General features: G+C 41.7%; 1 protein-coding gene across 16 annotated transcripts in view; it reads right to left on the bottom strand.

Moving 5' to 3' along the window:
- Positions 1–10456, bottom strand: part of CAPRIN2 (caprin family member 2) — a 47646-nt gene extending 37190 nt beyond the window's left edge. For 10 of the 16 annotated variants that reach the window (XM_032855141.1, XM_032855143.1, XM_032855147.1 and 7 more), the window contains exons 1-3: positions 10262–10373; positions 8868–9133; positions 6647–6709 (exon numbers count right to left, since the gene is read on the bottom strand). In XM_032855141.1, coding sequence (XP_032711032.1) covers positions 6647–6709; positions 8868–9119 — 315 coding nt within the window. In that variant the 5' untranslated portion in view covers positions 9120–9133; positions 10262–10373. The other 6 variants (XM_032855149.1, XM_032855151.1, XM_032855156.1 and 3 more) reach the window with 3 other exon arrangements.
- Between the last annotated feature and the right edge of the window lie 3306 nt (positions 10457–13762).

The raw sequence follows: 13762 nt of genomic DNA, 5'->3' as shown, positions 1-13762 counted from the left end.
TCTCTTTTCTAGCACACTATATCCATGAAGTCAAGGATCACATTTGCGCCTTAGGTTATATCCCTCACACTAAGCACAGAACCTCCCAGCAAAATACTTAATGTATTATTGCTGAAATAATAAAATGAAGTTCAGAACATGATTATAGCCTGAAATATGCTGAAGATTCTAAACAGAATTTTTAAAATTTTGAACAGAATTATATTCTGAGACTTTGGTTTCCAAACCAAAAAAAGAGAAGGACACTAGTGGGAATAGGACTGGTGAACAGAAAAGGAAGGTCTCAAGACAAGGATATTAATTAGGAAGGCTACATAACATTCGGGTAATGTGCCTGGACTAGGCCAGTTGCTGTGGGACTACAAAGCAGAAGACATTCCATATTATTTAATGAGTTTTGCATTATGCAGTAAATTTAACACAGGGTCAGAGTTTAGCAACTAGAGATGAGTACCAAACCCTAATTCTTTAAAAATAAAAACTTCAATGAAGCTGAAAGTGCCCCTTGCTATTTGCTCACTCACTCACTTGAATCTCACTTCTCCATTTCAAATCCAGGCTGAAACAAAATGGACATTAAAGTTGTTAAGTAGGTCTCTAAAAAACCTCATTAAGACAATCTTCTCAGGGCGCCTGCGTGGCTCTGCCTTTGGCTCGGGTCATGGTCTCAGGGTCCTGGGATCAAGCCCTGCATTGGGCTCTTTGCTCTGCAGGGAGCCTGCTCCCCACCCCACCCCACCCCACCCCACCCCCTGCCTGCCTCTCTGCCTACTTGTGATCTCTTGTCTGTCAAATGAATAAATAAAATCTTATTAAAAAAAAAAAAAAAAAGACAATCTTCTTACTAGGTGCCTGGGTGGCTCAGTCAGTTAAACCCAGACCTTCAGCTCAGGTCATGATCCAATGGTCAGGGATTGAGACCCACAGGCAGCTCCTTGCTCAGCAGGGAGTCAGCTTCTGCCCCTCCCCCCTGCTCAAGCACTGCTGCCCACGCCAGCTCCCTCTCCTGGTCTTAAATAAATAAAATCTTAAAAACACAATCTTCTCAATGTTTCAAAGGAAAAATCTAGGTTTATGCTAAAAATCTGAATGAAATCTTTTTAGTCTTTAGCTTAGTCTTGACAGGTTACTTCAAAGTTACTACCAAAAAACGTTATAACAGCCAGGCAGATCACAGACAGCTTTATTTACAATATTAAAAACATACATTGGGTTAAAGAAGAAATACAAATTGAAATTAAAAATTTCTAGCCTATAATACTGAAAATACAGTATCCAACTTATAGCTGAAGCAATGCTTGAAGGAAAATTCCCAGCCTTAAATGCAGGCCAATGGGGGAAAAAGGGAAACAAAGGAATTAAGCACTCAATTCAAAGTTAGAAAATGAAGCAAATAAACCAAAAAAAAGCAGAAAGATAAAAGGAGAAGAGAAAAACTAAACCCAGACTCCAGCTTTAAAAAAACAACAAAAAACTAGCTAACTTAAAACAGAACCACACAGGGGCGCCTGGGTGGCTCAGAGGGTTGAGCCTCTGCCTTTGGCTCAGGTGATGATCTCAGGGTTCTGGGATCGAGTCCTGCGTCGGGCTCTCTGCTCGGCGGAGAGCCTGCTTCCCCCCCTTCTCTCTCTGCCTGCCTCTCTGCCTATTTGTGATCTCTCTCTGTCAAATAAATAAATAAAATCTTAAAAAAAAAAAAAAGCCAGAACCACACAAAACTAGAAATAAACAAAAAGTACCATAGACTTATACCAAAAATTACTTTGCCCCAAACTGTGCAAAAAAATTTTTTAAACTGGATGAAATAAGTGATTTCCAAAGAAAAGTTTTGAGAAGTTGACTCCAAAAAAAAAAAAAAAAACATATCAATTTTAAAAAAAAAAAAAAAAAGTGAATATAAAAAAAAAGTTTTGAAAAATTTACCCCAAAAAAAAAAAAAAAAAGCTTATCAATTTCAAAAAAAAAAAGAGAGAGAGAGAATTAGAGAATATTTTCAAATATCTCCCACCCAGAAAAAGAACCAGACTCAGAGTTTCAAAGAACAATTCAATCCTTAAAGACAACTTATCATGGAAACACTGACATGGTATTAAAAAAGGAAACAGCGGATGAACAGCCGGAGCAGGGCAGACTTTTAGAGCAGTGAAACTATTTTACATAATATTGTAACGGTGGATACAGGCCATCATACATTTGTCAAAAATCCACAGAATGTACAAAACTATGAGCTAAACCCTAACGCAAACTATGGACTTGAGATGTGTCAATTTAAGTTCAATTACAACATACGTTACTACTCTCGTATGGAATGTTGATGGCAGAGGAGGCAGTGCACATATGGGATCAACGGCTGTAACTCCAACTTTCTGTTCAGGGTTGCTTAACTACTCAAAAAATAGTCTATTAAAAAAAAGGAAAGGGCAAGAATAAAGTCCCCAAAAGCATCTATAGCTAAGCCAAATTGTATAGAAAATGGGGGAAGAGCAGGAGGCAAGGACTGCTTGCTTATCGAGACAAAGTCTGGACAGATACATAATCTACTAGGGATCATTACAATAGTTCCCCCTTATCCACCGGGGATGTGTTCCAAGACCCCAACAGATGCCTGAAACCAGACAGTACTGAACCTTATATATTTTATTTTATTTCATTTTATTTTATTTATTTAATTAATTGACAGAGAGATCAGAAGTAGGCAGAGAGGCAGGTGGGGGTGGGTAGCAGGCTCCCTGCTGAGCAGAGCCCGATGAGCCACCCAGGCCCTCCAGTATTGAACCTCACATATACTTTTTCTTTCCCTATACATACATTCCTACAATGAAATTTATAAATCAGGCACAGTAAAAATTAACAATAAAATAGAACAATTATAACAATATACAGTAACAAGGGATGCCTGGGTGGCTCAGTCAGTTAAGCAACTGCCTTCAGCTCAGATCATGATCCTGGAGTCCCAGGATAAAGTCCCACATCTGGCTCTGTGCTCAGTGGTGAGTCTACTTCTCCCTCCACCCTTCCCCCCTACTCATGCTTGCACACACACTCACAAGTAAATAGAATCTTCTAAAAAATAGATAAAAAATATTTCCTGATTTCTGAACTATGTGAATTATTACCAACTTTAAAACTTAGTTAATAAAGGAATTTGTGATCAATTAAATAAGATCAAGATATCCACTAATCTATTTGACAAAATTGGGAATTGGGAACCTTATCTAAGGGATATGATCATAACTCTGAGCCCAATACTTCATGTTCATCCTTTTGCACGTGCTGATGCATATACCGTTTGCTGCCCATCGTGAAACCCTGGAGCCAAACCACAAGCTCCTGGACTGGCCCCTAGACATCTTCTAACTGCCACACAGCTCACTGCCCCATTTCAGCGGGAAGCAGCCAGAGGGGTCATGGTCCCATTCCCTAACACACAGTGAAGGTTACTATTTCAGGGAGAGGATCAATGAGGGACAGGTGAGGCTAGGTAGGGAGAGATATAGAGGGGGCTATGTGATCAGGCTCACTGAAACCCCAAAATATGGAGGTGTGGAGAAACCAGAGGTAAGGGGACAAATGTGACCACCCTGCCCTAGGTGTGTGGGTGGGTGTCTTTATGATAATCACCTGTAACCAACAAAGAATTACCAGCCCCTAAAAAGGAAGTAAGCCATTCAAGGTGTTACCAATAGAGGTGTTAAAAGGCTTTAAGTTCCTGGGTTAGCTTTCCATATAGAAGACCAATCCTAAAGGCACACATTTGACAACCCTGTTGGGACCCCTCTCACTTAGAACTTTTTCTCTATTTTCACTTAATAAACTTCTATCACTTTACTCACACACACACACACACACACAAATGAAACAAAAACTTAGAACTTTTTAATTAAATACTACACTGCTAATGGCAGTTTTTCTGAGGAGTCAGATTACAAATTTTTTTTCTTCCCGTTTATCCACATTTTCTAAATTTCTACCTCAAATATACATTGCTTATATGATATTAGTTCTCAAAAGTACTGCAAACTGTATGCTTAATTATCTCTAAAAACCTAACATTCAATCATTTTATATTTAGTAAATCTAGACATAATAAGTATTTTACATGTCTACTTTACGCTCTAAACTATCCTAAGTACTAGGAAAACAGCAACAGACAGAATCTCTACGTTAATGGACCTATATTTTCAGAGAAAGAGAAACAAAATAAACTTTACAGTTGGTGAGAGAAGCAAGGCAGGGCGCCTGGGTGGCTCAGTCAGGTAAGCATCTGACTACTGATTTTGAGTCAGGTCATGATCTCAAGGTCATGGGATGGAGCCCCGAGTAGGCTCTATACTCAGTGCAGGGTCTGCTTGAGTCTCTCTCCCCCTTTCCCTCTGTCCCTCCCCCGACTCTAACACTCATTTTCTCTCTCTCAAATAAACAATCTTAAAAAAACAAAGTGCTAATGAGTCTGAATGGGGGAACGGAGGTATTGTGCTATCAGGACAAACCTTACTGAGATGACCTTCAAACAAAAAGGTGAAGGAGGTGAAAACTGAGCCATTTAGACATCTGGGGAAAAAGCACTAGGAACAGCATGTGCAAAAGCCCTGAAGCAGAAGCGTGCCTGGATGTTTGAGGAACAGTAAGAAGGCCAGTGTAGCTGGAATGAAAGTTAGTAAGGGATGGAAGCACAACAAAGACAATAAAGACGTGAAAGGAAATAGGGAGCATCTTTCATAGGACTTTGTTGGCCACAGTAAGGACATTTTGCCACCATGATGGGAACCAGTGGCGACCTGAACAGAGGAATGTCCAACTGACTTGCATCTGAATAGATTACTGAAGTTACCATGTTGAGAACAGACTTGGAGAAAGAGCAGAAATAGAAAAACCTGTGAGGAAGCTATTACAGTAATGTAGATGAAAGATGATGTGGCTTGGACCGGATGGCAGAAGTGAAATTTGAGAAATGGCCGGTTTCTGGATTTACCTTGAAGGTAGAACTGACCTTGCTAATAGGCTAGATGTGTAGTATCAGGAGAAAGATGAGAAATTCCCCAAGGTTTTTGGCCAACTCCATCCTTCTAGTTTCTCAAGCCATTAACTGACATCACTAAGAGGAGGAACAGGTCAGGGTGAAGTCAGGAGATGCCAAATAGGCAACTGAACATAGGAATCTGAGGACTTATCTATTGGCAGTGTAAATGTGGCAGTTATCAGCACTCAACTCGAGAATTCAAAGTGAATACTATAGGGACACCTGGGTGGCTCAGTCGGTTAAGCAGCTGCCTTCAGCGCAGGTCATGATCCCCGGGTCCTGGGATTGAGACCCACATCAGGCTCCCTGATCAGCTTCTCCCTCTGACAGCCTCTCCCCACTGCCCGTGCCTGTCTGCTCCCTCTCTCTCATTCTGACCCAAAAAAAAAAAAAAAAACCCTTAAAAAAAGTATTATAAAAAAACCAAAGTGACTACTAGAGAAGCAACATGTAGCTATGAAGACAGTAATCAAAGACTGAGATCAGAGTTTGCCTGACTGGAAGTCAGAAATATAGCTTATCCTTGACATAAAGAGCTACCAAAGAGAACCACCTACTTCCCTAACCCTAACCCTCTATTTCCCAAAAATCACATACTACTCTAACAGAACACTTCCTTCAAGGATATTTACATAAAGAAGAGTATTATCACTTTAAAAATTATTGAACACACCATGACTACTTGAAAACAAAGCTATGTTGAAATGCTGGATGTCCAGCTAAGTCCTCTCACCAGCTATGTGAGCACATCATTCTCAGAGCTCACACAATTCAAATCTGTGCCTCAGTGAAATTATAATTTACTACATTACAAAAATTCTAGGCCAGTGAAGAGGAGTCAAGATGGCAAGGGAAAAGACCTTCAATGCCAGTATCCGTGATACACAACCAAAAATTTTAATTAAAAAAGATGAAGACAACAGATCTACAAACTAGATCAAATAATTTTGTCCCTTCTTAGCCAAGAGATATGACCAGGCAAACATCAATTAAACACTTTTTTAAAATTCCATATTGCACAAACTTTCATAACATTAGATAAACTTGCAGTTACCAGGTATACCATAAACAATATTTTTAAAAGTTGCAAATATTTTATAATAAGGTTTAAAAAAGAAAAAGGCCAGATATCAGATAAACATGCCTCCTGAGAGGTGACATAGCAATCTAGAAAAGTAGGGAGAAAACACAAAAGGGCTTAAGGGGAAGCAAAAGGAGAAAACCTATGCAAGCTAGAATAAATATTCTTTCACATTTTACAGCAGAAAGATGACCCCTTTAGAATAAATCAGTAAACAGTGGAAAATTAGTCTTCCCTCCAACTTCTCCTTCAGTCCACACTAGCAAAAGTTTAAATCCATAGGCTAACTCTTAGTGATGGTCTACATTTTCACTCTTAAATTAACAACCCACACCCCCATTTGTACCACACCCCCATTCTGTTAGTACAAAATAAGTCTGTAAGATCTCATAAAGACAGTCTTTTGAAAAATCCAGTTGATTTTCTTCACTGGTCTTATCAAATATTTGGTCTCACCAAACTCATTTAAAGTTTTATTAAAAAAAAAAAAACAAAAACAAAAAACAAAACCAGCAAGTGTGACTGAAGGATCATAAACCACTTACCAACTGGTCTGGATTAAGTTGCTCCCCATTTTTCAGGCGATCCTTATAGTCTTCCAGTTTGAGCTACAAAAGAGAAACATGTATCTATTATAGTCTGATATAAAACTCTGAAGAATGAAATAACAGACTGCTTCTTATGAAAACAAAGTTCTTGAAGTAAGCTATTAATCTGTAAGAATATAGTTTACTATATGTAAGGCAAGCAGCAATTGTAGGTAAGGTTCGTCACAGAAAATGTACTACACACAATCAACATTGATCTGGAATTAGAAAGGTTAAGCAATAATAAAACTCTTTTCTCTTCATGGCCCCTATTTATGATCAGACAACTTAACACAGAGGACTTAACTAGTCAATCCTATGCCCCTAACCCAGTGGTGCTCAATCAGGGACAATTTTAACCTTCAGGGATCTACAGAAATGTCTAGAGATTATTTTTGGTCCTCACTACTTGGAGGATGGACAGGAGGTGGAGAGTGCTACTGGCACCTTGTGGGTAGAAGTCAGGGATGCTGCTAATCATCCTACAATCCAGAGGATAGCCCCTCCCCCAACCAACAAAATTATCTGGCACAAAATGTCAATGGCATTTAGGCTGAGAAATTCTGCTCCAACCTCATGCTTGAAGTATTAGTTACTTGTTGAATTATGTAGCATTTGTCTAATAGAAAACTTTTTTTTTTTTAAGATTTTATTTACTTATTTGACAGACAGAGATCACAAGGTGGGGGAAGAGAAGCAGGCTCCCCACTGAGCAGAGAGCCCAATGCAGGGCTCAATCCCAGGACCCTGGGATCATGACCTGAGCCCAAGGCAGAGGCTTTAACCCACTGCACCACCACCCAGGCACCCCTCCAATAGCAAACTTCTTAATGGAGTACAGAAATGTAAAAGGTATTTTCTCTAGCATTGTAATAGCCTTAATTCAAAGCTCTTTTTCATATTAAATTTGATTATTTCAGTATACCACAAATGGCATTTATTGTCCCATAATAATGACAGGACCCACTTATGGTATTCTAAAAGCAATATTTAGGCTCCTCCCATACTGGCTTTACAGCTTTAAAGTACTTTCCCACAAGCTTGAAATGAAAGCATTAGTACTGACCAGATAAGTATTCAAAATTAATAAGAAGTACTGCAGTTAAGCTAGAGAGTATGAATTAGTATTCACATAGTTTCTCTGCCCCTGGGGAGGAAGACATTAATGAGTCTCCATCAACACATCCTGCTTTGAATAGATCCTGCTTTGACTAGTTTCCCATGGTGGCAGGGAATTTGTGCTGACCCACGCAAGCTCACCTTATCACACTTGCAATCAGCTGCGTAACTGCAAGCATTCAAAAGACAACTGGTGAGAGCTAGGGCTACAGAGAAACTATTAGTAATTGGCCTTCTTCACTATCTTCACTACCTTGGGGTGGGGGAAGGAAGAGAAACAGTCAACTAGACTTAATCTCTTCATACTCCATTATAGCAACTTTCCTAAGGTTGAACTAGGTCATAGAATAAAAATATGTAAGAGTTCCCAGGTCCACATAGTCACTCACTCACCTTACTATCATAAGCAAAAGAGAATCATGACACAACAAAGCAACGTGCAGTACTGTTTCACAGGCTACATGACTCAGGAAACAAGCAATGAGTTGGATTCTTTACATCAGCATTTGCTTTAACGGTAGACTGATTACAAGGAGTCTCTTTATAAGACTTTCTACGTTTCACCTACCAATCTTGAAGGATCACCTAGCAACACAAAAACTAGTGCTAAAACATTTTCTGGCACTACCATCACTGAAGCTTCCAAAGACTGCAGCAGCTATACTGCAATATCAACTGCTGCAGAAAGTCATAGGGAAAACAAGCTAAAAAAAAAAAAAAAAAAATCAGGCTATTAGTTATCTATGAAAAGAAACATTAATACTACACTCAAAGAATTAATCTGACATCAAGTTGCTAGCTCTTCAAGTATTTCAACAGCAGCATACATCATAATTTTACTATGAAGAATATCTGTATTTAGTTATGCTGAAAAGTCAAACAGAAAATGCTTAATATACCTAATATTTAACCTGCTTTTATGTTTTCAGCCAGCTAAATCCCAAGCTTAGTTATCTTTTATGAAAGAGTATCTATGAGCCCTGACAGAAAGCAAAACGTCAGTTCCCTGACCCTTATTAAAGATGGTACATATACGGGGATGGGAGGTGGAGAAAGTTACCTTCTTTTTCTCGATGTTTCTAATTTTGTGTTTAAGGCATATGAGTCCATTATCAATATATGTCTCATATGCTTGGGAAGGAGAGGCAGCAGAACTGAGAGCAGACTGCAAGGGGCTCATGGCCCGCTGGCTTTCCCCATGCTGACTGTGGTTCACTTGAGGCTTGGCTGACTTCATATTCCCCTCTCTTCCCTCCTCTGAACGGCCTGAAGGTGACTGGTAACCAAAAGGAGATGAAGAGAGTTGCACCATTGAAACAGATGAAGCTGAAGAAAGGAGGAAAAAAGTCAGATATAAAAGTAAATTCAGAGTAGAGGAATACACAGAAGCTTTAACTTCCCTGTGAAGTCTAGACCCAATCCCTCAAAATTCTTTTCTACACAAGTGAGCTCAAAACGCAGTTATGCATTAGGTACTGTGTCTCCATTTCACTACTTTTCAGGCGATTAGGCCAAGCACTAACGCCTTTATGTAGGCAAAATCTACAATACAGAGGATGTTTCCAGAAACTCAACTTTCCACAGATGGAGAACTGCTAATCAAGCAATGGCTTCAGAGCTCCTCTTTTCTCGTAAGGGCAATCCACATCCTGAATAATTTCTATGGTCAAATGATGACACACAAAAAATAAGTTCTCCCTATTAGAACCCTAAGGCAGCCTTTCAAATCTCTTTACATTATCCCTCAGCACTAGCCCCAAGCCCAATCAGAACGCCGTTTAAGAGAACATCCCGAACACACAATTCTTTTAAGGCCTCATTCACTAACTCAAGAGTGGCTTCTTGAACAAGACCCCTAACTTCCTTTCACTTGTTCTGGGGCCTACAAGGCAAGTCCGTCACCACTGGACTTTTGTAGCGAGTTACTTGCAAAGGCCCCGGGTTGGTTTTCCGTTCCGTTTAGACTAAGCCATAACCATTCACACAACACCAGTGTAAAGGCTCCTCCTCGAGAGCCGTACACCGCCCTGGTCAGTGGTCCTCACACCCCCTCCACCCCCGCGCATCCCCTTCCGGAGCACCCCCAAACCAAGGGCGTAACAGGCCCCATGCAGGCCGGCGCTGGTCCTCAGTCCCCGCAGAGGCCGGCGTGACAGTCGCCTCTACGGAGCGCCACTTCAGCGCCCCGAGGGCACCGACCCCCGCCCTTCCCTCAGCCTCCCGGACGCCAAGGAACCAGGCTAGGGCCGCTTCTGCAGGTGCCTCTGGGGAGGTCGACCTGGAAGAAAACGCACTGGCCACCAGCCCTCGGCGGCCCCGCCCCGAGGATGCCGAGCCGCCCTTCCACCTCACCGCCGCCGCGGTCACCCAGCTCTGCCCACCCTGGCCGGGGAGGGGGCGGGGGTGCCGCCTCCCCACGCCGAGTCGACCCAGGCCGCCGCAGCTCGGCTTCACCTCCGCAGGCCGCCGAGGCCGCTGCCGCTGCCGCAGCCCGGGCCCGCCTTCGAAAGCCGGCGGGAGCCAGGAGAGCTGCGGAGGTGGACCGGCGCCACCCCGCACTTGCGTCTCCTCCTCCCGCCTCCTCCCTCTCCCCTCCCTGTCCTCGCTGGCGGCGTCTGCGGCGCCCGGAGCTCTGCCAACCCAGCCGCTCTCGCCCAGGCCCGCCCTTTCCGCCGCGCAGGGCTTATATAGGCGCGCCCCGCCCCCATCCCCCGCACGCGCATCCTCGGGCCGCCCCGGCACCGCCTCCTTCCGGTGCCCCAGTCCCCGCCGCCGCCGCGGGTTTCTCTCAGCCGGGGAGGTCGTTTGTTCTAGCCCCGGCTGCGGCGGGAACTCCGTCGCGAGAGGGCGCGTTCTCCCCGCGATTGCGCAGATTGCGGGGGGGCCCCCGGTGGGCCCGGTGTGTCGCCGAGAGCCAAGCGGCCGTAAACCCAGCAGCCCTGCCCGACCTTGCTGATTGCATGCGGTAACTAGTGGATGTGCGACCTTGCACAGGTGATTTCGATCTTCGGAAAAGGGCAGCGCGCCCTTCGTGGAATTGCCAGTGAAACGAGCTTGAGCCTCTGGGGGTTTAGGTGCGCATTCTTGAAATGCTGGCGTGCCTTTGCCCTCCCAGATTCCGTCCTTCGCAGTAGAATGGGGGAAAAAATCACTGTTTCTTCAGAAAGGACTCAGCCTGTGAGAGCAGAATGCCCCGAATCAGCACTGCTGTAAGAACGGAGTGAGACTCCGCGCAGCCCTCGATATATAAGATTATGTTTATTTAGGCTATGTCATTTGCTGCTTTGGATCTTTTGGCGCTCAGAGAAAAGTGATAAAAATCCCGGTAAGGTTGCATAAAGTTAACGGAAAAGCTGGAAATACACGGGCGTTTCTCATACCAAACAAATAAGGGGGGGACCACCCAGCAACATCTGGGCCCCAAATTGTGTCCCTCTGTTATACCACATAGAATTTATTTAGGTCCTGTCCCTGAGGCTCTGATAAAATTTTTTGAGACCAGCAAGAAAAGAAGAGAGAAACATCAAAAATATAATCAAGGAAACAGTGGTCCAGTTTAAAAAGTGTCAGCCAAGCCCACACAAAAATTACTGTGATTTTTAACATTTCTTGATACAGTATTTTGCCACTAACTATACTATCTGTGTTCTCCTCACTCCCTCCTGAAGTAATGTACCTGAATGTTGCATTTTTGGCTTTGAATCTCTGAATCCCATATGTGACCTTGAGGGTAAAACAAATATTAAACTGTCCATTTGTTTCATTGTCTAACTAGAGAGAACAGAAGCTGCTGAACATGAAAGGAAACAAAAAACTGGACATGGTTATAAAAAAGATGTGAAGGACACACTTTTGGATCAATGAGAAGGCACAAAGTTACAGCACAGGTTATGACTGTTGTAGCCTGAACTAATAACTAAGAATGGTATTTCAGTCATATTAATCATGATATACTTGTCTTCTAATTGACCAGGGAAAAACTATTTCTTGCATCGTATAGATGTGGCCATATGTCCTAAATATTCCATTAAATGGAACAATTTGGAGTAAATCTGTATGGATTTATTTCCCAAAATGGATTCAGAAAATGAATTGTGAAAGAACGCAAAAACAGAACTAATTAAATTTCAAGTCCAGTAAGGTACAGCTTAGCATACCATTTGCAGGAGATTGTAACTCAGTAGAAGTAGATAATGTTGCAGTGATGTCTTCAGAAAAAAAGAAAAAAGTAATTCAGAAAAAAAAGCTTTCCTGCTAGAGAAAAATCTTTTAAGCCAGTAAATCTGGCTTATTTCAGAACGACATGCCCAAAGCAAAAATTTATCCCCTGTTTTTCTCTCCCCCATTCCATGTTTTCTACAGCGCCTTGATTTGTGTTGCCAGCTCTGAGGCAGTGTTTGTGAAAAGTCATGTCCAAGCTTAGCAAAGAAATACTACATTTAAAATATGATTTTTTTTAAAGTGTCATTTCCAATCCATAGGGAAAGAACAAAACATTTATTCATTCAACAAATATTTATCATTATATGTTACATCTCAATAAACCCGAGGGAGACAAATATTTATTGTGCATCTGCTATGTGCTGGGTGATAGGGATCTGATGGTGAGTGAGACAGGCGTAGCCCCTGCTCTCTTTGGAGCTGAGTGGGGAATTCAGTAAAAGCTGCAGGAATGGGGTGCCTGAATGGCTCAGTTGTTAAGCCTCTGCCTTGGGTTTGGGTCATGATCCCAGAGTCCTGGGATAGAGTCCCAGCTCCCTGTTCAGCGGGAAGCCTCCCTCTCCTACTCCCGCTGCTTGTGTTCTCTCTCTCACTGTGTCTCTATCAAATAAGTAAATTATATCTTAAAAAAAAAAAAAAACTGCAGGAATAAAATAGCAAAAACAACCAAGTCAATAAAATAGAAAAACAAAAATACTAAAGACTTATAATGGATGGTTTGTTTGATTTCTATAAAAACAGCTGCATTTTACAACCCTTGAAAATGTGAAGGGGTTAAATATGCATTATCTGGCAAATGTATGGTTCCTGCAGGGCTGGTTATCCTGTAATCACTTAAAATTAATGTAGCTTCATGTTACTGAAACTAGAAAGATTAATTCACCAAAGGATGCTGAAGCTGGAAGCATATGAGTGGAGATACAAGAAATGATCTTAAAATTTTTTTGTTATGGGTGATGGAAATCCGCGTCTCGAGGTGGCTCTACAAAGTGTTAATGTGGAAAAAAAAAAAAGAGAGAGAGAGAGAGACCAAGAAAAATAACAAGAAGGCTGGGAAAGACAGAGATTCCCAGGAAACATTTAACCAAGTAAAACTGTTTAAAATATTGCACTTTCACATGCTTTCAGTTTCATAAGGTGTCTTTTCAAATATCTGAGAAGAGAAACAGGAAAGTAAAGGACTGGCCAATATAGACTTCAGGCAGAAAAAAAGTTGCCATAATAGTTTCAGGCATTTTTGAGAGAATTCCTTTAGCTTCTAAAGTTAATATTCATGTGGGCTTATTTTTTCATAAAATTATAAAACCACATTCCCAGTGGTTTAGCTTATACTGTTTTTCTGGTATTGGAATTAATGTGCTAATAATGCTTCACCTTTTAAGCCCTTTGAAATAAAAATTCTTGGGGCACCTGGCTGGCACAGTTGGAGGAACATGCAACTCTTGATCCTGGGGTCATGAGTTTGATTCCCGCGTTGAGTGCGGAGATTATGAAAAAAATAAACTTTATATATACGTATGAATAAAAATTCTTGGGAGAGAAAAGATCAGTGTAGAACTTGTGAATGTGTGTGTAGTCAATGATATCAGTCTCATAAATAAATAATTTCTGTCCAACTTCCAAATATTGTAAAGTGTCTACAACACAGACTTTGGAGCCACACAAAACTGGTTTCATTTCAACCTCTACCCCTTAACTTGAGTGATCTTGGGCAAGTTACTCAAATTCTCTGGG

The sequence above is a fragment of the Lontra canadensis genome, unplaced genomic scaffold, assembly GCF_010015895.1.
Source record: "Lontra canadensis isolate GAN:19392208 unplaced genomic scaffold, GSC_riverotter_1.0 scaffold9, whole genome shotgun sequence".
Classification (NCBI taxonomy): domain Eukaryota; kingdom Metazoa; phylum Chordata; class Mammalia; order Carnivora; family Mustelidae; genus Lontra; species Lontra canadensis.
The sequence above is the reverse complement of the archived record's forward strand: the minus strand, read 5'-3'. Positions and strand labels throughout refer to the sequence as shown.